General features: G+C 29.9%; 1 protein-coding gene across 1 annotated transcript in view; it reads right to left on the reverse strand.

Annotated features, from left to right (window-relative positions):
* Ubr3 (Ubr3 ubiquitin ligase) overlaps positions 1-27,912 on the reverse strand; it is a 92,978-nt gene that overhangs the window by 43,839 nt on the left and 21,227 nt on the right. Inside the window, exons 2-4 of the mRNA XM_065507695.1 lie at positions 938-1,903; positions 456-868; positions 208-366 (exon numbers count right to left, since the gene is read on the reverse strand). Of these exons, the coding sequence (XP_065363767.1) occupies positions 208-366; positions 456-868; positions 938-1,903 (1,538 nt within the window). The remainder of the gene's footprint in view (positions 1-207; positions 367-455; positions 869-937; positions 1,904-27,912) is intronic.

The raw sequence follows: 27,912 nt of genomic DNA on the forward strand, positions 1-27,912 counted from the left end.
TATGTTGCCAGAAAGATGGGAAAATATCATAGCTAACAACGACCAATACTTTGAATTACTTTATATTGTACAAATGTTTCAAAATAAAAGCTAAACATTTGAAAAACTCCCACATTTTTATGTTATATACCCAATAATTTAAACAACTTTTTAATTATTTTCACCCAAATATAAACTTAAACAATTAATAACAATATTTAAACTCACCTGCACTCTTAAAGGATGCATCATCAATAATGGTAAAATATACGATCTAGTGGGTAAAACTTCCGACAAAGACATGCCCATTTTGGTAACCGCTTGACAAACAAAAGCAGCCAAATACCGATGTAATGGAAAATGAAACGAGGCATGCAGCATTTCCTCCTAAAAACACAAGAAAACAACATAACGTAAAATAAATAAATCATTTCATTGTAAAAAATAACAAAATGTGTGTCAATCACAAAACTTACTTGGGAAATTTTTGGTTCTGGAAAATAAATGGCATCCAACCATTCATGCAGCATATTAACACAATAGGTAATAATCTTTTTGGCCAAATGAGCATGTTTGCCATCTTGCAAGTGTGAGATAATTGACCACATTGGATAAGCACTGGCTTCCAGTTCACATGAAAAAGCAGCATAATATGAATTGGGTTCAAATTCTACATGTGAGGCTGTTTCACGAACATTCACATTCATGCCCTGCAGCATGGAAAGAAATTGAAACCACATATCAATAAGATTGTCATCACGCAGGAAAACCAAAGCCACTGATTCATGGGAAAGAACATTATTAAAGTCAGACACTAAAGGCCAATAACAATGATCTTTCATAACTTGACGTGTGCAATCAATAACAAAATGGAAATTCTTCCTAGGATCTGCAAAAAAATAAAAAATAAAATTTCATTATAGTTTATAATTTCTAAAATAATTAATAAATAATTTACCATGTAAAGTATTTTGTATGAGTATCTTGGACATCATTAATTTCAATGATAGAATCATTACATGTAGCAGTGATAGTTCATTAACCATTTTTAAAGCTAAACTTTCATTGGAAAATAATTGTACACTCATGTGTACCACACGATTACTTAACGTATCCGGATCTCTGGACATTTCCAATACCGACGGTATCCGACTGTAGTGCATTACGAAAGTTCTGGTCAAGTGTACCTTGTAGTCTTGATCTGGCAACATGTTGAGCAAAAAGCACACCAAATTTTGGGGAAATTCAAATTTAAATGTCCAAAATATAAACTCCTCGAGTAGGGTTGTGTGCACTAGCTTCTCTCCCAGAGCGGGCAAATGTTTATAATCATCGGGTGGTTCTGGTCGGGGAAAACGATTAAGAGCCTCTTCATATTTTTCACGATTCCTTTTCAAGACTCTAGCATGTCTAGTACTAAGGCAATTTACATCAGCAAACTGTTTATACACCTCTTGACTGATGAGTGCCCTCGTCATTACTTTGCGCATTATTTCGCCCATATTATTCAAATCGATCAGCATATTCGTGAAGAGATCACACAATTGTGCAACCACAATGAACGATTGTGAAGTGGCATCACTGTGTTCGCGAAAATGTTGCAAAAGGCGAAATAACAATTTTGGCATTATTGCCTCGGCGACAGCCAAAAGATTGGCCGGTACCGGCTCTTTGTTGACACGATTATTAATGCCATGATCACTGCAGAAACCTTCAGCTTTCATTACCGATGTGTCACCACAATCGCAGGCACCGCCTGCTTGTGACAGAAACATATTGAAATCATGATTCGTATGATCGCCTTTCTTGAAGCAGTCTCGACATATTGACATACACGGTGATATGCCGCAAGTGCGACATCGATAAGCCACAACGTGTGGCACCCAAACTAAACCACATTTGGCATGATTATCGTAACTGCGAACTGAAATGAAAGAAAGAAAAGGATAATATAATACATATTTTATTTGAAATAGTATATTAAACTAAAGATATTTAGGTATAGGTTTTATATTGTGACAACAACTCATAAGATTACCCCGTAATTCCATACGAAATTGAATAATGTTTTTATTTTTTTTTATAGAAGAAAATAAAATTATATATTAATGAAATACTAAAAAATTACAAATTTCATAAAAATGTTGTTCCAATAATTGAATATTTGGAAACGTTCCCATTGTATTGTCAACGCAATAAATATTTTATGAATCTCATGTTAAGAACGATCATTTGGCATCTCAACTAAGATCACTTTTATATCCTCCAAATGGTAGCGTAATTAGTGTTTATAAAAACCAGACTTTTTTAAAAACCGGTTTAAGATTAAACTAATTCTTTTTAGCAGAAAACTTTTTTGATGGAAAAAAAAATTATGAAAAACAAGTAAGAGAGCTATATTCGGCTGTGCCGAATCTTATATTCACCAAATTATACTTCAAAATACAAATTTTAAATATTTTTAGGTAAACAAAATATATTTTTTTTCCAGTTTTTTTTAATTTTTTGTAAAATTTTTATTTTTTTTTAAATTTAAAATTTTTTAGTTAAAATTTTTTTTTTTAATTTTTTAATTTAAATTTTTTTTTTTAAATTTAAAATTTTTTTATTTAAACATTTTATTTTGGTTTTTAAATTTTTTTTGGAGAAAAAAATTCGGGTTTAAATTTTTTTTAAATTTAAATTTTAAATTTTTTTTTATTTAAACATTTTATTTTGGTTTTTTAATTTTTTTTTGGAGAAAAAAAATTCGGGTTAAATTTTTTTTTCCGATTTTGACCCATTGTAGGCCCAACTAACTATGGTCTTATATACGTCGTTGCAAATGTCTTTGAAATATCTATCATTAGATATCCATATTGTCTATATTAATGACTTAGTTATCCAGATATAGGTCAAAAATCGAGGTTGTCCTGGTTTTTTCCTCATATCTCAGACATTTGTGGACCGATTTTAAATAGGAAACTTCTCGAAAGCATGTCTGACAGAATTATTGAAGAAATGGATCCCGAAGATATCTGGGGTCTTCAGAAAAGTGATTTCAAAAAACAGACAGACGACAGGGCTTAATCGACTCCGCTATCTATAAGGATCCAGAATATATATACTTTATAGGGTCGGAAAATTATATTGTGGAAATTACAAACGGAATGACGAACTTATATATACCCTTCTTACGAAGGTGAAATGCCTTTCATTTGATATTAATTTTCACCCCTATTATGTATGTCGTTGTCGACATCACTTCTCTTCACAACGATAAATCGGTATTTATCGATAATTTCCAAAAAATAAGTACCATTCCTATACATTTCGTGACAGCTGTTAAATTTTATGTATTAATAATGATTTTTTTATCTTCCACCTCTAAGTTCTGCCTTCAATTATTTTTATACCCTTCACCATGAGTGAAGGGTATTTTCTTATTTTCTTATTTTCTTCTATAAAAAAAAAATAAAAACATTATTCAATTTCCGTTTGTAATTTCTACAATTTTTCATTTGCGACCCCACATCGGGTGCAAAAAATGCAAAACAACGTATCATCATAAAATTAGAAATTGATTTTATTATTGATTACGATTCACTATATCATATTACATATGTGTACAAAATTTTAAACTTTTACTATCAAAAATAACAAAGTTATAACCAAAATTGAAACTAAAGTATCATCTAGTATATGATTTTCTTCAACAAAATAACGTATACACTTTGAGTAATTAATTAATTAATTAATCGTTTTTAGCTTATTTTAGGTAGTATCCTAATTTATTTTAATAAATTAGTTGTAATTGAATGTTTTTTGCAGTCTTAATGAAAATTTAATGAAGAACCTTTTGTAGTTTAAAAAAGTAGTTGTTAGTAATTAAAATAAAAAAAACATAATAAAATTAAAAATCTATATATATATATGGGGGATTTCATGTCAAGTGAACCAACTTTTGAAATCGATGTCTTCCGATCGGGATGAAATTTGCACCAAGGTTAGCTCTATTGGATAGTAACTCAGACACAATTTTTCAACAACATCGGTCGAGAACTCTCTGAGTTATAGGAGGTAAAATTTTGACAATTTGGTCAAACAGGGGTTTTTTCTTATCCATGTAACTTATTACCTATTGTTCTTAGCAAAATGTGTTCCAAATAGTATAGATAGCTATTTCTTCGATCTTTCGAAAAAAAATATTTAAAAAAAAAAATAAAAAATTTTTAATATTTTTTTTCCGAAATCAAAAACTTTTTTGACTTTTTTTAAAATACGCTATTTTTTTTTATTTTTTTTTCTTCTTAAAATAAAGTTTAGATATTTTCCTTGAACACCTACTTGGTCGCTTAGTGGGATGCGAGTGGGATATCTATCAAAATAAATATTTTGTAACTCAAAACATAAAATTTTTGACTTTTTTTGCAAAATCAAAAACTTTGTTGACTTTTTTTTTTCAAAATGGACCCTTTTTTAATCTTTTTTTTTAGGTCAAACAAAAGCTTAGATATTATCCTTGAAGACCCTTTTGGTCGCTTAGTGGGATGCGAGTGGGATATCTATCAAAATAAATATTTTTTAACTCAAGACTTACAATTTTTGACTTTTTTTTTTGCAAATACGATTTTTTTTCCAAATGGGCCCTTTTTTTAAAATTTTTTTTGTAGTCAAAAGAAAGCTTAGGTCCATTCCTTTAAGATATTTTTAGTCCCTTAGTGGGATGCGAGTAGGATGTCTATCAAAATAAATATTTTGTAACGCAAGACATACAATTTTTTAATTTTTTTTTGCAAAATCAAAATTTTTTTCCAATATGGGCCCTTTTTTAATTTTTTTTTTTGCTCAAAAGAAAGCCTAGGTCCATTCCTTTAAGATATTTTTAGTCCCTTAGTGGGATGCGAGTGGGATATCTATCAAAATAAATATTTTGTAACGCAAGACATACAATTTTTTAATTTTTTTTTGCAAAATCGAAATTTTTTTCCAATATGGGACTTTTTTTTAAAAATTTTTTTGCTCAAAAGAAAGCTTAGGTCTTTTCCTTTAAGACCTATTTTGTCACTTAGGAAGATGTGAGTAGGATATCTATTAAAATAAAAATGTTGTAACTCAAGACATTCAATTATTGACTTTTTTTTGCAAATTCGAATTTTTTTTCAAAATGGGCCCTTTTTTAAAAATTTTTTTTTAGTCAAAAGAAAGCTTAGGTCCATTCCTTTAAGATATTTTAGGTCCCTTAGTGGGATACGAGTGGGATATCTATCAAAATAAATATTTTGTAACTCAAGATATACAATTTTTGATTTTTTGGCAAAATCAAAAACTTTTTTGACTTTTTTTTAAAATGGGCCCTTTTTGTAATTTTTTTTTTTGCTATAAAGAAAGCTTAGGCCTATTCCTTTAAGATGGTTTTGATCGCTTAGTGGGATGCGAGTGGGATATATATCAAAATAAATGTTTTGTAACTCAAGACATACAATTTTTGTGTTAAAACATTTATTTTGATAGATATCCCACTCGCATCCCACTAAGGGACTAAAAATATCTTAAAGGAATGGACCTAGGCTTTCTTTTGAGCAAAAAAAAAAATTAAAAAAGGGCCCATATTGGAAAAAAATTTTGATTTTGCAAAAAAAAATTAAAAAATTGTATGTCTTGCGTTACAAAATATTTATTTTGATAGATATCCTACTCGCATCCCACTAAGGGACTAAAAATATCTTAAAGGAATGGACTTAAGCTTTCTTTTGACTACAAAAAAAATTTTAAAAAAAGGGCCCATTTCGAAAAAAAATCGTATTTGCAAAAAAAAAAGTCAAAAATTGTAAGTCTTGAGTTAAAAAATATTTATTTTGATAGATATCCCACTCGCATCCCACTAAGCGACCAAAAGGGTCTTCAACGATAATATCTAAGCTTTTGTTTGACCTAAAAAAAAAGATTAAAAAAGGGTCCATTTTGAAAAAAAAAGTCAACAAAGTTTTTGATTTTGCAAAAAAAGTCAAAAATTTTATGTTTTGAGTTACAAAATATTTATTTTGATAGATATCCCACTCGCATCCCACTAAGCGACCAAGTAGGTGTTCAAGGAAAATATCTAAACTTTATTTTAAGAAAAAAAAAAAAATAAAAAAAAATAGGGTATTTTAAAAAAAAGTCAAAAAAGTTTTTGATTTCGGAAAAAAATATTAAAAATTTTTTATTTTTTTTTTTAAATATTTTTTTTCGAAAGATCGAAGAAATAGCTATCTATACTATTTGGAACACATTTTGCTAAGAACAATAGGTAATAAGTTACATGGATAAGAAAAAACCCCTGTTTGACCAAATTGTCAAAATTTTACCCCCTATAACTCAGAGAGTTCTCGACCGATGTTGTTGAAAAATTGTGTCTGAGTTACTATCCAATAGAGCTAACCTTGGTGCAAATTTCATCCCGATCGGAAGACATCGATTTCAAAAGTTGGTTCACTTGACATGAAATTCCCCATATATAAACTGCTTTTATTTAAAATAAAAAAAAAATATTTTTCTTTAAGTTTTTATTTATTCATAAAAATGTATATTGATGATACGTTTTTTTGTTTCAGAAAATAACAATTCAAGAAAACGTAAGCCACATATCTTAAAGTGTGCTTTGAAAAAATTATTTTTTTTTCATAAAATATATTTCTAGAGTCATTGTAATTCAGATTTGAAAATATTGTTTCAATATCTCAAGTAGTTTTCATTTTATATCGTTTTTTGCTTCTCCTATAAACTTATGAAAAGTGATGTTACGTTATTTTGCATTTTAGGTGACGATATGTATATTCTGAATCGTTTTAGATAGCGGAGTCGATATAGCCATGGCCGTCTATCCGTTTCTATATTGCAAACATAATAACTTGCAAACATGATCATGATTGACATGATTCAAATCCGCTATAGACCCGGTTCGGTTGCTATTTAAAATACCTATCTGCCCACAAATGGCTGAGATATAAAAAGATATACCAGGACAACCTCGATCAATATCTGGATTATTAAGTCATTAATATAGACAATACGGATATCTAATGATAAATATTTCAAAGACCTTTGTAACGGCGTATATGTAAGGCCATAGTAAGTCGGACCATGGACAATGGGTCAAAATCGGGGAAAATATTCTTAAACCCGAAGGAACAAAAAAAAAATTTTTTTTGATTAAATTTGTTTCACTAGCAAAATTTTTTTTAAAAAAAATTAAAAAAAAATGTTCAAATAATTTAACTAAAACATTTAAGCACTTTTCCATACAGTGGATTTTATTTTAGCATTTTAAAGAAGCCATAACATCAAATTTTATTTTTAACTATATTATGAATTATTATTTTTTATGCTTTTGATGAAATGTTTGCACATGCTTTGATAATCGAATTGAAATTGTTTAAAGTTAATTTGAATTTTAAGAAGGCCATTCTGGCACATAAATTAGTGGCCTTTTTGTAATCGTTTTCAACATTATCAATAGTTGTTGCAACACTTTCATTTAGTTCATCCATGGCTTTTTTGATATCATTGATACACTTATCGGTAGGCTGCTTAGCGGCATCAGAATTTTGATTAAAATTAGCATTCTTACAAGTTTTATCATTGATGTTTACAACTTTTGAACATTTAGTTTGAAGACTTTTAATTTTTTTTAACGTTGCAGCGGCTGCCTTTTTAGCCTTTGAACCACATGATTCGATTTCATACTGAAAATTCGGAACAAGATCTTCTACATTAAAGATTGCTTGGACCATACAATTGACGCCAAGTAAATTTTGAGTGGCTGTATTAACATCATCGGCGAATGATGGTGGTGGTTTAGGCGTAGTGGTGGTAGTTGTCGTGGTTGTTGGATCATCAGTGGTAGATTCAGAAGAATTTTCGGTTGTGGTTTCAGCAGCTGATTTAGTTGTTGTTTCTTTGGTTGAGTCCTGAGTTGCGGTGGTTTCCGAGCCATTTGCAGTTGTTGGTTCAGTTGGCAAATCACTGGCAGGAACGTTAGTCGTTCCTGTAGATTCAGTGGTTGATTCAGCAGGATTGTTAGTTGCAGTTGTGCTTTCAGCCGGGATTTCGGTTGTGGGGTCCGAGGCCGAAACAGTTGTGGTAGTAGGAGCTGATGTTGCAGCAGTTGTATCATTGGCAGATATGCCTGATGTAAGGACTGCTACGAAGAATATAATTAGAAACTTAAAATCCATTTCTTGATCCAATGAAGTGCTGACTGAAGATGATCGTTAGAAACTGTCATGCTGTACAATACATTTCCCATGTATTTATAGTAAAAAAAAATGGATTAAAACCTATCTGGCCTATGCACCATTTTATATTAAGTAAATAGACATTATTTGTTGATAGATATAATAAAGGAACTTTAACACGGGCAGACTAGAATGTAAATAATTTTAAGTCAATACAAGTTCAATAATAAGCGTCATAAATATGAAAACAATAGCAATATTTTGAAATGTAATAAACATTATGAATATTATTTAATTGGATCTGGAGCGAACATAAGTTTTTGTGTTCAACTAGACCAGCAACTTAGGCTTATCAGATCATTTAACTTTTTGCTGATATTTTTTTATTGATTTTTCTTATAATTTTCGGGTGATCTAGTGAGAGCGGGGGTATTTAAGAGCTTGTTAAGCTAAGATTTACAATTTGTTCGATTATATGGAAAATCTTAACCTTTTGTGATTAAAATCTTCGATTTTTATTTTATTTTGAGTTTTTTTCATGTGTAGAGTGTCTAATGAATTTAGTATACTTTTTCGCTAGCGATTAAACTAATAAATATTTGCTTAATAATGCATTAAAATTTAAATAAATAGGTTTTGGAATTCATTTTGTTTATTATTATTATTATTTATGTAATTGATAATTATATTTGAAAATATGCAATAATTATTTGGAATTGGTACAAGTGCTCTATTTATATTGTTTCTTTGGAAAATAAACTGTTAAGATAATAACATTTTAAAAGTGATCACTTCAAAATGAAAATAAACTACCAGGTAAAAACATTTCAAAAGTGATCGAAATCTAACTCGCAATTTTTTATTTTTTTTTTTAAATAACTAGCAATTTCATTTAGATAACGTGAGTTAAAAGTTTTATATTGTTTCTGACAAGCATTAAAGTCTACAGTCCAAGATGTGCAGTAAATAAAATATGGATTTTAAGAGTCCGATCGAAATTGGGCGAAACAGAAATGATAAGAATTGGCAAAACCTTTGGACTTTCATCTTTGAAGAATATATATTTTTTACCAATATGTTGAGAATTTCAGCACTACCTTCCTCCATCTAAATACTTGTTAAGGTTTTCAGATTTTCTTCAAAAAGTTGTGTAAAAAATATTTTTCCTGATACCTGATATACCTTTCACTGGATTTAGTTTGACCTTTATTAAAAGCATGGAAAACCCGTAAGGGAGTGATTCAATTTTTCATAAAAACATTCAAATCTGTGCAAATAAAAGTCCTATTATCCTATTGCTTAAACAAATTGTGTGTTTTTGAATAAAACCTAAAAAAACAAAAGATTTTTAAAAAAATCCATTTCTTAAGCTTCCCAAATAAAAACTTGTAGCGAAAGGGTTAAGAAACCGATTTTCTCATTTACAGTCGTTGATAATACAGTGGCAGATTTTCCAAGTATTCAATTAGCAGATAAAAATCCTAAAAATTCTTAAAAAATTTTAATTTGTTTAAGATATTAAGAGGGGGTGGATTTATATGCAAATGCATGTTTTTTCTCGAACTTCCAAATACCATATAGTCTAATTATCTATCCGAATCACACATTTTGCTGTAAAATGTCATCGATTTTTGTTATATTTTTATACCCTTGACCATCGTATACATATATTCTAGATTTTTATAGATAGCGGAGTCGATTAAGCCATGTCCGTCTGTCTGTCTGTTGAAATCAACTTTCCAAAGCCCCCAAATAACTTACAAACACGATTTATACATCAATATCTCCGGAATTCTTCCGGCTCCGTTGCTATTTAAAATCGGGAAAAGTCTGAGATATAAGCAAAAAACCAGGACAACCTCAACCTTTTTACCTATTTTTGACCTAGATATTTCAAAGGCCTTTGAAACGACGTATATCAGATCATGGTAAGTTGGACCTACAATGGTTCAAAATCGGAAAAAATATTTTTTAACCCGAATTTTTTTTCACCAAAAGTTTTGTTTTCGCTAAATATAAAAAAAAATTGAAAATCAAAAAATAATTTAAATTTAAAAAAAAAAATTTCCAAAAAATTAAAAAAACAACTTTGGAAAAAAAATTCTTTTGTTTACCTAAAAATATTTAAAATTTTTATTTTGAAGTATAATTTGGTGAAGGGTATATAAGATTCGGCACAGCTGAATAGCTCTCTTACTTGTTTTTTTTCTTTATAGTTTTAAAGTGCTACTTTATTTATCCTTAAGACCTGGAATTATTCAAATAGTACTTGTTCCATACAAAACAAATTTTCTACAGAAATTTTTAAAATCGAGAAAATCGGCCCACAAATGGCTGAGATATAAGGAAAAAACCAGGACAACCTAGATTTTTTACCTACATCTGGATTACTAAGTCATTAATATAGACAATATGGATATCTAATGATAGATATTTCAAAGACCTTTGCAATGACGTATATAAGACCATAGTAAGTTGGACCTACAATGGGTCAAAATCGGAAAAAATATTTTTTAACCCGATTTTTTTTTTACAAAAAGTTTTTTTTTTTAAAAAAAAAATTCAAAAAACAAAAAAAAAATTTTAAAATTAAAAAAAAAAAATTTTGGTTAAAAAATATTTTTTCCGATTTTGACCCATTAGTAATCCTTTGCCTTTATTTCAAGAAATCAAATAAATAAAAGACAACGATTTCACGCATTCAATAAATGATTTAGAAACCGCGGCTTGGAAATCTTTTAGTTATTTAGACATCCAAATTTAGTCACCGTCATTTAGACAAGTTTCCTGAAAATCTTGGATCGTATAGCTAAGAACAAGAAGAACGTTTCCATTAAATTTAAAAGTGATGAAAAATAAATACCAAGGATGAAGATATGATGACAATTTACTGTTGGAGTATCACACAGGAGAGTAGAAAATCTAAAAAAGAAATGTAAAAACGTTTATTTTCGTTTTTTTTACACTTGCAATTTCTCGAAAACTAAACGTAGCATTGAAAAAATAAGTACATATACAATTAGAATCATGGTATCGATCGAATATACTTAAAATCAGTTTTAGTTTTGGCGGCACCAAAATCATTGTTGCTAGACCTGTGTTATTTTTAACTGTCAGTAAAAAGAAATCGTTGCAAAAAAATGATAACTAGCTACTGAGAATATTAGATATAGGCACTTCAATTTTTCTCTAATATTTGCAAATGAAATTAAAAATTAAACAAACAATTATATGCAATTTAAAGTACAAAAAATATTAAATTAAATTTCTAAAGCACCTGCTAAAATATGAAAATACACTAAAAAGTATTTAAGAGAACAATTTTTACCTCAGATCTCAGTATTCAAAAAATAAACTTCGTGCAACTACAAACAATACAATGTATAGTAAAAAATCGCTTTTATTATTTGCCTCAATCCTGGTTTTGGCCAGTGTCCAAGGTACCAACCCCTACGGGTACATAGAAAATATGGAAAAGGCATCAGAAAACTTAGGCGGCATCAACTGTTTAATAAACTCGGTAAACAATTTGGAGGACTCGGTCAATGATTTTACCTACAACATTCAGACATGTAACGCAAAGTCAACTAATGCCATTACAAACATTTTAAAAAATTGTGCTAATCTAATTGATATTGCTGAAAAAATTGATCGTTTGAATGATAAGACCTGCAAACGCACACCATACAATAATAAAGATGCTCCGTCTACCAAATGTGCCAAGTTAATGAAGACTCGTATGGTTAAACTGAACGAAATTTTAATCACTACTAAAACATCTCTAACACAATCCATTGATAATACCTGCAATAAAATGGCAATATACAAATTAAATTTAAAATTAAATAGATTTGATAGTTATGTAGAAAACTGTGCCAACATTGCTAATCCATAATAAAAACTGTTATTTTATTTAATTTCAAATAAAATATGAGCAACTAATATATAATGTTGTTTAATTGCAAATAGGGGATAAATAGAAAAAGTGAAAATTAGTAGTGATTTAGTTGTTTCAAATGTGATGGAAAAATATGAAATCAAATTTGTTTAATAAGCTTACAAAATGAAAAAAAAAAACATATTTTGACCCTTTTTGCCCAAAAGTACTTTGAAGTACAATATCATCTTTGGAATAATATTGATTATTGGCAAACTCGCTTACCCAGAATAACGGTGAATTACTTCATGTTCTCATTATGGTGTTTATTTATGTTGTAATGACAAAAAATACTTTTTCGTAAAATACCATAAAATAGACTTGTAATAGAAAATATTATAAAAGTTAGAAAACTAATCAATATAACAATAAAATTTAAACAAAAATCTATGATTTTTTTTCTTTTGGCTGATGCTGACCAAACGGTACCAGGTCCCTTTCGGATCCTTGCAGGTCCTCCACAAAGTTAAATTTTTGCAGATAACTTCCTGAAGTCCTTATTTTCAATATTTCATAAAAAAAATAAAACTTTTTCAACGATTTAAAGCCTTGGTCCACAAGGGGTTAAAATCCCTAATGGAAATTGTAGAGATACTAGATCAAAACATATCTTTAAATATGAAATATCTGTAAAGTTAAGATCAGGTCGTAACAAAATCAGAAGCTTAAAGTAAAGAATTTAAAAACATTTTAGGTTAAAAATCCTAAATATTAAAAAAATACTGGTTTAAGCGGAACTGATGTTTGACAATCGTGTAGGAGTGAAATGTTTCATTGATTAAAATAGTAGAATTTCGCAAAATGTTGTAGTTTTTCATAGTTATTGTAAAAGGTCTGATGTCGTCCAAATTCTTTCCTGAATGATATTAAAATGTTTTTGTTAAAGGAAGCTGGAGAAACCATTTTAACTCAGTCGGTCTTAACCATAGGTCAATGGCGCGCAAGCTTGTGAAAGAGCAGACAGGGCAACAGTTAAGAATAGTCCTCATTTACACAGTAAGATTTTTCCCGCATAAGATTTTATTTTTCTTCTTTAAACTTTCATTCGTGTTCACACATAGAGATTTTTATTGTAGAAAGTTTGCACATTAATGTGCATGATTGTGAGTATTACGAACGAAAACACAAAACGAATTGCAAGTTCACCAGAGTGTGTACCCCTATCTGTACCTCTTGCCTCTCTTGCCTATAAAGTAAGCTCTCATGCGAGAAAAATCTTACTGTGTAAACGGCGACATACTGAACTATCTGGCTCTTAATTGTGCCAGAGTTGAAAGGAGTTGTTGTCTGGTTTGTTAAAGGTCACTTTCCGAAATCGCTGGAAAATTTTCTTTAAGGACTTTGTTATATACATATGTAGCCATTAATATATTCGTGACCAATTGATCGTCGTGAGAGGGAATGACGCATACATACTTCATACATTTTTTGGCAAACATTTTAAGGAGTGGTAGTAGTAGAGCGCTAACATTTGGCACCGAGCATTAAATGGACCAAACTAAGAAAAAAATAAAATTTTATCAAAATTATCCACGCCCATATAATCTAAATAGATTTTTTCCCATAAAATTTTTCCTACCCAAGTAAAAGTCTAGAAATATGGTACATATATTTTCTGAAACAAAAGAAGATGGCTTAATATAAAAAAGGCGTAACTCGATTTTTTGTTACTTTACAGGAGAATGAATAAACTTAATAAAATCCATAAAATTTTAGGCACAAAAAAAGTTTTAATGCAATTTTTAATAAGAAGAGACATCACATTTTATTTCTCATATAAAATTTATTTTTTATTTTAATGAAGTTATTTAATTCAAGCCTTTTTTCATTGATATTTTTGAAAAAAATAATTAGTTACGCCTTTTTTTATATTAAGCCATCGATATGCTAAGTTTTATTAAAATCGGCCATGCCCACCGCATACCGCCCATGCAAAAAAAATGCAATTTTTGTGCAAAAATTATAAGGAGTGTCGTAGGGCATTAAGAAAAAAAATTAAATCAAAATCGTCCACTGCCCTTACAATCCAAATTGATTTTTTCGCATAAACTTGTTTATATCCAAGCAAAAGTCTAGAAATTTGGTACATACATTTATTGAAACAAAAAAGGAACGCATGCCGAGTTTCAATAAAATCGGTCACGACTACCGCCAACGAAACCCATACATAGATATGTTGGCTAAGAGACAATTTATGTTGGCTAAGAGACATCAACCTGGTTTTCTCATATAGGTGATCCAGATTAGTCATCATGACATATGGTTCGTTCGTCTGCAATCCCCGCCATTGAGTGTCAGTGTGAAATGAGGTCCATACCGGGGCAGCATAATTGTGAAGAAATAGAGAGCTACAATCGCTACAATCTTCACCTATTTAAATAAATTATCTTTCATTAAGCGCATCCTATCTTTAAATTTAAATAAAACAAAGTAAGATATCTTCGAAGGTCCAAAATAACTTACAAATAATATTGATACATCAATGTATCATCCGAGAAAATCGACCCACAAATGACAGTGATATAAGACAAAAAACACTTTTTCACCAAAAATGTTTTTCAATATTGATCTTTACGTTTAATTTTGTGAAGGGTATTAAGATTCGGTTAGCACTCTTACTTGTTGTCTGTAGCCTTACATAAATTGGAGGGGGCTTTACTTTTGGTTCATTTAAGTACGTAATTATACTTTTCTTATCTTTTTATTTGTCTAAAGTTGTCGTTAGCTTAAATGCAAAACCACATAAGAGACAAAATATCGATATAGATTATTTGTGAAGCAATTATTAAAAAGCTTTATTCCTACACTTTCTGCAAGAATGTCACAATTTGAAAATTAGATTTTTATTACTAAAATAGATACATTTTACAATATATCGAGGGTCTATATTCAAAACCATATATCTTTGATTTTCACGAAAATGACTTTTTGATGGTAAAATGTTCAGTAAAACAGCCCTCATCCATGATGTGAATTTCATAACGAACATATTTTTGTTTGCTCTTTTATTTGAATTTTTGTTATTTCTCTATCTTATACAATGAATTTTTTCCGAATGCAAAACCCTCTATCTTTTCAAATATTTATTTGGAATAATTTCTTCTTGCAATACATGTTTTCTTACTAATTTTTGCATGCTGCATATGAATTTTACATTTTTCAATCATTTATTAAAATAGCGAAAGCCGTTTCTGAATTTAATTACCACACGCAGAGAAAAAATATAATTGGGCATGGTTACTGTAACCATTTAAATAGTGTTACAAGATTTTTAACAATATTATAGTCACAGTAATCATTTACATGATTGTGGAAACCATAATATGGTTAATTTACGATTCACATGATTGTACCAACCATATATATGGTTACAGTAAACAAATATATGTTTGTGGCAACCATATTTATGATGAATAATTTTATCATAATATGTTGTTCTCAGATTATGATAAGCCTTAAGTCGAGAGCACCATAATATGATAAGTCCTTCATCATATGAATGGTTGTCCAATTTTGCTGCGGATAATAATAAAGTTGTTGAACAGAAGTTCTTAGAGAAGATAGAGATTAAATTGTAAAATCAATCTATACAATTGTCAATCAATTAAGTTAGAATTACTAGAGAAGCCTGGAAGACTGTTCAAATTTACAATGATGACAAACATATGTTTTTTTCTTCCATTAGACAAGGACGACTAAAGAACGATCCTACTGTGTCTAATTTAAGATCTCTTTTATATGTTCCAGATGCTACCATAAAATATAAATAAATTTTGATACAGATCACATTGATCTGCCTGTACATATTCAGCCTTGTACTGGACATATTGAACCAAAGTCTCTATATTGTTGTCCACTTTTATCAATTCAGCCAAATAAGAGAAAGAATTTGCAAGATTTGAAGAGTGTAATACCACCGGCATACCATTATTTTTATCCAAACTTCAAAAAAAAAACTTTTTTGCCATAACTTTTTGTTTAATATTGTTTATTTTTTTAATCTTATGTAATTATTAGCATAAAACGTTCGAGAAATTAACCACTAATATTAAATTAGCCGTTATCTTAAATAAATTACGTTAAAAATGACAGACGTCATAAATGAAATCAAAATAATTAATTTTTATTAAAATGCAAAACCCTCTAACCCTAAAAAACAGTTTTTTGGCTCTCCTGAAATGTTATGTTTTTCAAGATAGAAGGATTTGCATATAGTCCCTCGATATACAAAAGTACAAAAGACCGTCGATGATTGAATTTGATCGATGGTATGATTAATGTTGACTTTGAGGGCCGCTATTGTTTGTGGCTTATCCCATTGACCTGCGACTTCAGAAAACTTCACAAGAACAATCGCATGATCTCGTTGGGCAGTTCACATCACCACCACGTGGGATGAACATGCCTCCAAATCGATTGTACATTGTGTTGAAAACATATGTCGTTGATTTCTTTGATGAAAATTTGGACCATACAACGAACACACGACGCAAACCTCGCCAAGTTGTTGTCTGCGAATGTCAGATTTCTTGTGAGCGACGCGAAATCGATCGATTTACCAGATTTGGTTATTTCTGTTCTCCAATATTTCCTACCTTTAATTAAATAATTGCTTTAGTTTTGCATTGAAATCGATTTTTTTTTGTAAAAAATGGACTTAGTTCATTTTTACACTAAGCAAAGGATATACAACTTTTCAAATTAAATACAAATTTATACTTAATTTGGAAAAATATGTAATTACACATATTAAAAAAAAAACTATTGTTATCTTGCAATTAATTTATACGATTATTTGATAAAAATTATTTAAGCCAGTGTCAAGTGCATTAAACAAAACTACTTTGAGTATATAAACAGTCGAATTTTACATGTTATTTCAGTAACAATAGCAAAAAGATCTTGCAAATACCAATAACCGTAATGAATAATAAAATAATAACATTATTGTTTGCCAGTATCCTGGCATTAGCCAGTGGAGATGACGATTTTGGCAGCAAAGAAATCTTCACAACTTCTGTGGAAGCGTCAAGCAAAAACTTAGGTGGCATCAATTGTTTGGTTAACACCGTTTTCAGTGTAGAGAGTTCAGCCAATGATTTCATCTACGACATTCAAGTGTGTAACGTTGAACCATCGGCAGTAGTTTCTAATATCACGAATTTATGCAACGATATTACCAAAAGAACTGCAAAAGTTATTGATGCAGACGATAAGGTTTGCAAAAATGCTGCCTATAACCAGTCAGATGCTGAGAAATCTGCCCCTACATCGTGCACCAGCAAAATAAATACACGAATGGCCAAGCTATATACTGCCGTATCAAATGCTTATAATTATTTAAATACAGATTTAGTAATTGAAGATTCTTGCAGTGAAATTGCAGCAAACACCTTAAAATTGAATTTGCCCATACTTACTGAATCAGTTCTTAATTGTGCCTTAACTTTTAAAGTATAAAAACTTTAAACTATCTACATATGTATGTATATATTAAAATGTTTAAATAAAAACGAAGCAATAACAAATATATTTAGTTTTATTGCAAGTTCGGGGGATTCATACGAAAAACTTGGTGCATACATTTAGGCTTGCAAAAAAATAACGGCGTTTACATGCAAACAAAATTGATACTAAAACCAGGGTTTACAATTGCTACTGTATCAGCCGTCAATTGTAGTAAATATACATTTTTATAAATCTATAGCTACTACATTATAATTTTGTATAACTCTGCTAATATAAATTGCTGTTACTATTCATATATTACTATACAAATTGCAATGTTGGTTTGCAATTTCTAGTAGCAAATACAACCAGTTGTCAACTCGTTATTGTAGCACAACAACTAAAATATATGTTCGTTATATAGTAGCATACACACTGGGATCTGAAAACGCAAAGCAGTTTTGGAAACCTTGATATGTTCCCTATTTATTCCCAGTATTTTCCCGGCTCCTATGGGCAAAATTTAAAAAAAATACCATTTTTTTTTGGAAGTCCATATTTGATTTTTTTTGAAAGTTTTTGATTATTTTTCAGGTACTTTTTTTTCGAAGACTATTTTAACCGACAATATATGTCACGCTTTTAAAAGCTAATGTGATTAAAAAAAATAATAATTTGTTGGACCATGGATAAGTTTTGGCTGGAATAGTGTGTACAAGGTTTTCTGACTCACTCTTTATTTTCGATTATTTCGGTAAAGGTATTTTAATTGTAGTCATTGCAGTTATGGTAGCTAACCTTTCTGTTTACATAAGAAACATATTTATAAGTACATAATCTAATTAAAAATATTCCAACATTTTTGTCAATAACCATTTTTGTTAGATAAATATTAAAATTAATAAAATATTTTTTATCTTGTAACTAATTAAATCAATATACACAGCTACTTGATAAAATAATTAAATAACTTGAAAAGTAAATATGAAATAATTTATGCAACTAAGTAACAAGTAACAGTATGTATAAAAACGCTTGATTTTTACTAGAAATGTCAGTAACACAAGAAGAGCCATCTTGCAAATACCTACAAAACTATGAATTCTAAAGCATCAATTATATTGTTTGCCACCATCCTGGCTTTAGCCAACTATGGAGTAAACTGTACCGTATTCCAAGACAACGTCAATGCTGCAAGCAAAAAGTTGGGCGGCATTAAATGTTTGGTCGATCGCGTATTCGATGTGGAGGGTACTGCCAATGATTTTATCTATGACATTGAAATTTGTAAATTGGATGAGCCAGGTGACGTAGTAACTAAAATTGTGGACTATTGCGAAAGTATTACTACAAAAACTGATAAAGTTATTGATTCGAGTGACAAAATTTGCAAAAATGCTGCATATACTTCGAATGGCAAGAAAACAACACCCACTGCTTGTGCCAGTGCAATAAGGACTCGAATGGATAAACTAAATAATATTGTGGAAGATACTTTGAATTATGTTAATACTAATGAAAATAGTGTCACAGAATCCTGCAGTCAAATGGCTGTGTCCAACTTAAAGGTGAATTTGCCTCTGTTTGCGGAATTAGTTGGTTACTGTGCCGATTAATTTAAGTAATTAAACAAATTTTATAAAGTATTATTTGGTTTTGACCAAAGGTCTAAATAAATATTGAGCATTAAAACTTTGTGTATATTTTCAATAATAAGAGTTGGGGGGAAAATTAAACATTTAAGTTCTTTATAGGGAAATTAAAAAAAAATATATTTTTTAAAAATTTTAAATAAACAGGGAAAACAGATTTGTTGTGGCAACCGATCCGATTGTAATAATAAAATCTGTCGGTTGTTAGCAAAATAAATTCATTTGATAAAGATGATGTTTTACTTTTGAAACAAACCAGTGTTTGGCATTCCATATACAATTTTGAAGTAACAACGGGAAAATTATCGGTTGATTCAACGAATCTGTTTTCTTAGTGCAGCTTTAAAAATCCAGAAAAATAATGATTTTATACATTAAACCTAAATCAACAATAACTTTGCATATAAACGTGAAAACGTAATCGATCAGTTATCACTCATATATCTGATCAAATATGAATATCTTAAATCGCCCAGCTCCGGATTTCATGTGGATCATCCTAAATTCAACAATTTTGTTTGTTTACGTACCCATTCATTCAGAAATGGGCCTGTCTCACCGCAGAAGATGATTTTTTGATGAAAATTAGGTTTTTTTTTTAGGTTCTTCAGATTAATTCAAAAAAATATTTAATAATTCTGTATTTCTGATTTTAATATGACAACGTTTTTAATATTAAAACAAAAGTGAAGCTTTTGGTATAGAAATTGATTCAAGTTTTTAGAAAAACAAATAAATACATAGAAATATCAATTCCACTTTGAAAACTGAAAGTGGTTTCATTCCGAAAGGAATTTTCGTTTTACTTTTTCTGAAGAAGCTAAATGCGGAATTAATTACACTTTCGATCGGAATGGAATTCTGTGACAGGCCTGTATATGACCTACAGTGACGGACAATACAATAGAATCACTACATATGAATTCGATTAAAGCGGTAAAACTACAAAATCTGATTTGAAAATTTAAAATTTGTTCATTATATATTAATGCTCATAACGTAAACAATAAATAGAAAAAAAATAAAATAAAAAAATAACACATTCTTACGTTAAAAACGATGTCAAATCTAAAAGACTAAATAAAATATGCGACATTCAAATAGAATCAATCAGTCTTAAAATGATTAAAAATAAAAAATCATCATAAGAATTCGTTGTTTTCTTAATATTTTGTTGGATATCAATTATTTCTAATAACAGCATCAAATCTTTTGGGGATTGAATTTAACAAACTTTCGCATGTAGATCGGGAAATTGCATACCATATTTCCTGAATTTTCTGCCAAAGTTCTTCCTTGTTTTTCAATTTTTCAGGTCCGAGTTTGTCTTTTACTATTTTCCATAGGATTTAAGTCTGGTTATTGAGACGGCCATTCCATAACATGAATTTTGTTATATAAAAACCATTTTTTGGCAAGACCTGACGTGTGCTTTGGGTCATTATCTTGCTGGAAGAGCCATTTTAAGGGCATATTCCATTCTGCATGTGGCTTTATAACATTCTCCAAAATATCCCCATATAATAATATTTCCCCAACCATGGACGTCTAACCCATGTCTTATCATCACTACCAATTAAATTAATGGTCGTTTCGTCCGTCCACTACACATTTTGCCACTTTTTTATATTTTCTGGCCCACACCAATCCTTATGATTGCTCCTGGTTTTTAATGAAATATTGGTAGTGATTCTATTGTAATGTCCGTCACTGTATATTAATTCTCAAAGTTCGCAAGTCCCTATTGGAAGACACCACCATAGTGGGGTAATTTTATAGCGATTGATCCATAATTAGTCTAGCTCCCATATAAATTTGAAAAGAAAACTGTTTATAATCATCATCTTGGTGTAGGGTATCATATGGTAGGGCTTGACCGACTATACTTTCTGATTTGTTTTTTATATGAAATCTTAAATCATCAATATAACTTTGTACATAAGCGTTTATTGATCTGTGATCATTATGAGTGATCTGACCACAAAAATCGATTTTAATACATTTAACAAGTAAGAGGGCTAATTCGACTGTGCCGAATCTTATATACCCTTCACCAAATTATACTTCAAAATATAAAATTTTAACATTTTTAGGTAAACAAAATTAATTTTTTTTCCAAAGTAGTTTTTTTCATTTTTTGGAAAAAATGTTTTTTCGAATTGTTTTTTAAATAAATTTTTTTTTTTTTAAATTTAAATTTTTTTTTGTTTTCTCAATTTTTTTTAATATTTAGCAAAAAAACTTTTGGTGAAAAAAAAAATCGGGTTAAAAAATATTTTTTCCGATTTTGACCATTGTAGGTCCAACATACTATCTATATACGTCGTTGCAAAGGTCTTTGAAATATCTATCATTAGATATCCATATTGTCTATATTAATGACTTAGTAATCCAGATATAGGTCAAAAAACGAGGTTGTCCTGATTTTTTCCTCATATCTCAGCCATTTGTGGACCGATTTTGACGATTTTTAAATAGCAACCGAGCCAGAAGAATTCCGGTTATATTGATGTATGAATCGTGTATGTACTTACATATATTTGGGGGCTTCGGAAAGTTGATTCAACAGACACAAAGATTGCAACAGATGGACTCCGCTATATATAAGGATCCAGAATATATATACTTTATAGGGTCGGAAAATTATATTGTGAAAATCCAAACGGAATGACAAACTTATATATACCCTTCTCACGAAGATGAAAAATTATAAAAATCTTAATTTTCCAGCAGCATTGTAAATAAGCACTAAATCAAGAATACGATCTGTCGATCTGAGATCACTCATAATTATGACCAAAAATTGATATTTATATGAAATTGTGTTAAGCTTTGAGGGCGGATAAATAAGTCTTTGACTTTTTGAATTTCCCATCTCTTAAATGAAAGGGCAACACTGCTCCTATCAGCAGGCATCTGTCAGTTGACTCCTGTCCTGAACAAGCTGTGTCAATTAGTTTGTGTTTGACAGCAAGGCTACCGAGTTACTTGAGGAGAAAATGGAAAAAATAGTTTTCGTATGCTATTAAGAATTATTTTATGTGGAAAAAACCATCACTCAAACCGAGGCTAAGCTTGATTAATACTGTTTAAACTCTGCACCATCAATTTCAATGGTAAAAATATTTAGTTGTGGAATTACAACCACGGAAAATGCCTAACGTTCTGGACGCCCAGTTGAGGTCTCTACAACCGAAACAATCGGAGATTCAAAGTGCGAGAGGCATCTCACATGGCTCAGTGGTTTCAATTTTAAATGATCACTTAAGTATGAGAAAGCTTTTCGCAAGATGGTTGCCGCGTTTGCTCACAATCAACCACAAACGCAATCGTTTGACAATTTCGCAGGAGAGTTTGGCGGTGTTCAACCGCAATATGAATGAGTTTTTGCGCCGTATCGTAACCGTGGATCCACCATAACACACCAAAGACCAAACAGCAGTCAAAACAGTGGGTATCTCGGGGTTAATCGGCGCCAAAAAAGGCCAAGGTGCGGTATAATCCAAATATCTAATCAATGCCGAATATTACAATATTCCAACTTGTTGGTTCGAAAAGAGGAAAAAGTTCTTCTTCACCAAGACAATGTACAGGCAAAAATCCATGAATTAGACTACGAATCGCACTCGTATTTTGTAATGGATTTGAATTAAAGAATGATTCAATAAAGAATTAATTCTAAAAATAATGAATTCTCCAAAGTCTGAAGTACTAAGGAATTAAGACTATGAACTAAGGCATAATGAATTCATTAATGGAATGATTAAGAGATATATTTGATTTGATTTTGAATTAAATATTTAAAATCTTTGTACTCAAAACTAATGATATATTGAATAGCTTAAACACTTGAACCCATTTCATTTAAAGTACAACAGACAATTATACTCGATTGCAAATATAAATAATAATTCTTAGTTAAATATTACTTCCCATTTTGGCCCTAGTTGCAAACCTACATTGTATTAATTTAAGAGTCAGAACTCTTTTATTGTTCTTATAAAATCACAAACTTAAACAAATATTTATTTACAATTTTGTGGCAAAATTAAAAATTGTTTATCAAGTAAAAAAAAAAAAATGAAAACCAACAAACGAAATCAGTAGCAATGAAAGATACCATTTAAATGACGACCAATTTTAATTAACTCAAGTACAAATACTTCAAAATTGCAATTGCAATTGTTCAAAATTCAACTCAATTTAAATATTTATATACAATTTTAATTAAATTTCTTTTCCAATATTTCTTAGTACAAGGAAATATTATTATTATTTAACCAATAATCAATTGAAAGATAAACAAACTTGTACAAATAGCTAAAAATGCAAATAAAATGTTTCACTATATAAAGTGGTGAAAAAACAAAAGCTGGAGTAGTATTTCAAAAACGTTTCAAATACAACTTAATAAGCAAGAAAAATGTTTACTAAAATTGCATTTGTACTTTTATCCATTTGCCTAAGTGGCTTGGTGCAAGGAGCAGCTATTGACGACTATACTGCAAATGTCGCAAAAAGTGTTACAAAACTAAGTGGTGTTAATTGTTTGGCCAACACTGCACTTAATTTCGAGGATGCCGCTGATGAGTTTAAATATATAATTGAGAATAGCTGTGGCAGTGATGCAGTTACAGATTTAGCAACGGAACTCGCTGACGCTAAGGATGTGATGAAAAAAACCGATTTAGTGATTCGTGCTAATGATAAAACTTGTAAAAATGACAGCTATGACGAAGAATTGGATAGTGAAACTGTACCCTCATCCAAATGTGTTACTAAACTTAATACTCAAATGGCCAATTTATTGACATCCTTTAAAAAAATTAAGCAAGACATAACCAAAGGTTTGACCCAATCTTATAGTAGGGCAGCATGCGTAAAAATGGCCATGAGCAATTTCAAATACTTTTTAAACAGCTTCCCTACACGCATTCAAACATGTGCCGAAATAGTTGCTTAGAAAAAAGGCAATAATGTTTTGTTGTTTGAAATATGTAGTTAAATATTTCTAATAAACAATTAAATAAAATGAAGAACATTAAAAAAATAAATGTTTTAATGCAGGATATTTATTAAATATGTTAAACATTATAAATGTTGTTAACAGAAAAACAAGTAAGTAAGCTACATTCGGCTGTTCCGAATCCTATATACCCTTCCCCTTAGTATACTTTAAGATAAAGATTGAAAACTATTTTTGGTGAAAAAAAGTTTTTGGGAAAAAAACTTATTTTTTCCGATTTTTTTCCATTGTCAGTCCGAATTTCGGTAGAAGGTCTTTGAAATGTCTATCATTTGACATCCATATTGTCTATATTAATGACTTAGTAATCCAGATAAAGATAGCAAATTGAGGAAGTCGTGGTTTTTAGCTAATATCTCACCCAATTTTGGGGATAATTTTCCACAATAGCAACCGGGACCGGTACTGCAGCAGATATATACATCAGTATCAATAACACAGGGCAACAAAATCAAAAAAAATTTTGGAGGCTTTTTAAACCATTACCCAATTTTGATGTATTGTGGCTCCAGTAGTACAAAAATGGTAAACATTTTTAATTCTATTGATAGATTTTTTTAAAAAATTTTCTAAAATCGTGAATTTTGTTAGATGTTTCTTCACATAATTTATGATAACTAAAAAAAACGTTAGACCGATATTATTGAAGTAAACTTAGAAAAGTTCAAATTTATATAGCCTTTAATCCGTTTATATATTGCGTTTTAATCGGCTCAGTAGTTTCGGAGTTATATTAACAAATAGAAGCAAAAAATATATTTTTTATATGAAAATAGCCAATTTTTGTGTTTTAAAAAACTCATGAAAAATCGAAAACGGCAGAACTGGTTCAGGTTTATTACTTTGTCGCAAAGCCGTATATAATAGCAACAGATAAAGATCATACAATTGATTTTAGCAAAAAAAAATTTAAAAAAAAAATCTATCAATAGAATTAAAAAATTTTACCATTTTTGTACAAATTCATTCCTATGATAATTCATTCTTTATACAATAAATTCCTTGATGAATCATTCAAGTTTTGTGCTGAACTTGATAATTCATTCTTTATACAATAAATTCCTTGATGAATCATTCAAGTTTTGTGCTGAACTATCAATCTAAGGGTTGAGGGTCCGATTCCTGCCAGAGACTCTGCGTGTATCTGTAGACAAGCAAAACGCTTCGCACTTTGTGTTTGTTTAAATAAAAAATAAAAAAAACTTGTACAATATAAATTTATTCAAAGTATTCTTAGCTTTTCCTATTTTTCTGGCAACATATGAATTCCAAGCCCAAATAACTGCTCATCTTATGAAACCAAAAATGAATCAAACCAATTTCCGATACTCTGTTATAAGCTGAAGCGATTCCCAGAGCTGAAGCGTATCTGCATCGATCGAAACAAATAGTATTCGGACGGGGCAAGATCTGGACTAACTATAAATAAAAAATCAAAACATAAAATCTTCAAGAAATTACAACTAATAAAAGCGTGCCATAGTTTGACTGACATCACTCCTTAAACTATTCAAACTAATTTAAACACGCAAACCCAACTTAAAAGATTTATTGTAAATTACAATTTTGTAAATTAATTATAAATAACAATAAATTTAAAAGGTTCATAATATTTATAATCATCATTATTGCATTAATAAACGTTTAATGTATTAAACGTTTTTCATCAGTATTAAATAATTATAAGAATTTAATTATTTACAAAATCGATTTTTTAAGCAAGAACTCAAATAAATTTCGAAAAAAAAATTCATATTGAAAAAACAAGAAGAGTAGCAAAACGAAATACAAAAAAATGACAACAACAACAACAAAAAAGCTCAAACACACATTAAAGTTCAATGCTCCAAAACTCCATGGCATCGGCATTCAAACAAAAACACACGAACAAACACTTTTATACAGCACATGTAACATAAAAATATACGAACGAGTACAACAAATTTCAATGAGTAAAAAAAATGAGAAGTAGTAGAGCAAAAATTAACTGGAGATGAAATGAGAAAAGGGGGGGATGATGCCAGATGTAATACCTTGTACAATGTCAAAATATTGAATTTGAAATATTTAAACTTTTATCTTAAGCTTAGTTCTGATCATTTAGTTTTACGTTTTGTACAGAAAAGTATTTGTAAAAATCGGTTAGAAAATTACTGAGTTAGTTTTAAGGAAGCTGCTTAATTAAAGCTAAATACTGTCAGCTGCAGCGATATCCAATTTTTCAGCACTTTGGTTTTATGTTTCAAAATGTGAATTACCTACTCCGGCACTCGACATGCAGACAGAGACCTGCGCCGAACGGCTGTAAGCCGGCTGAGCCGAGCAGCCGATAAATTTTCAAAGCCGCCGACTTTTTTTCGGCTTGAAAATAGGCGCCGTTTTTGATAAAAGTTCCTTAGTATTTCATAAAATTTTCAGAATTTTACTTTTTAAATTTTAAATTATTTAGAATTTGAGTCAAATTTAGTCGGCGCAGGTCTCTGCATGCAGAGCCTCCTCCATGCTTAACTGTGGCTTTTGTATTTTTATAATGGAATTCGGCATTAGTTACGACACACAAACAGCTTGCCATCTGATCCATGTAAATTAAATTTACTTCCGTCAGTGAGCAAAATCTTAAAATAATGAGCCGACTTTTTTTCGGCTTGAAAATAGGCGCCGTTTTTGATAAAAGTTCCTTAGTATTTCATAAAATTTTCAGAATTTTACTTTTTAAATTTTAAATTATTTAGAATTTGAGTCAAATTTAGTCGGCGCAGGTCTCTGCATGCAGAGCCTCCTCCATGCTTAACTGTGGCTTTTGTATTTTTATAATGGAATTCGGCATTAGTTACGACACACAAACAGCTTGCCATCTGATCCATGTAAATTAAATTTACTTCCGTCAGTGAGCAAAATCTTAAAATAATGAAAACTATTAATAAAAATGTGTTTTACGGTAGTTTAATAACAAATATTCAACTTTATCCCAAAAATCGCCTGTTACGGTTGTGGTTTGGTGATGAATGTCAAGTGCCGGATTTACGATTTTTAAATTTTCGACAGATTTCTGTTCAGAGTACCAAAATTATATGAAAAAGATATTTTGCAAAGGAGCCCTGTAAATTTATTACATTAACTTCTAAAGACATATCGACTTACTAAATTCTGTCAGGCTACCTGCTTGAATAGCTAAATATTGTTACGAATTTGCAATAGCGATTTGAATTTAACGGTCTGTAATGATTACCTGCAAAATTCATCATGTTCATAACATGTCCATTAGTAGAAGCTTCTACTTATCAACAATGTTGATAGCATGCAGTTGAGTAGAATTGATTTTAAGCTGCTGACATATTAACATCGAAAGCTCAAGAATTCGAATATACGAGTTTAGGCCGTTAAGAACAATCTAGGCTACTCAGATGAAGATGGCAGTGTGTATAAATAGTGAGTGCGTTTACAGTACTCGATGAGTCTAATTTGAAACATCGTTAAGTAAAGACATCAACTGCATTACCAGTGTATACTTGTACATTATAAAGTGTGTGTATTTTTGCGAATTCATAAACGTGTATAAAAACACTGAGTGACTATTTAACTTATTGTTGTACATTTTAAATAAATAAAGAGTTGTTACAATTTTAAACTACTAAACTGCTTTTTATTTGCAATCAAAAGTATCCGGTTTAT

The sequence above is a fragment of the Calliphora vicina genome, chromosome 4, assembly GCF_958450345.1.
Source record: "Calliphora vicina chromosome 4, idCalVici1.1, whole genome shotgun sequence".
Lineage (NCBI taxonomy): Eukaryota > Metazoa > Arthropoda > Insecta > Diptera > Calliphoridae > Calliphora > Calliphora vicina.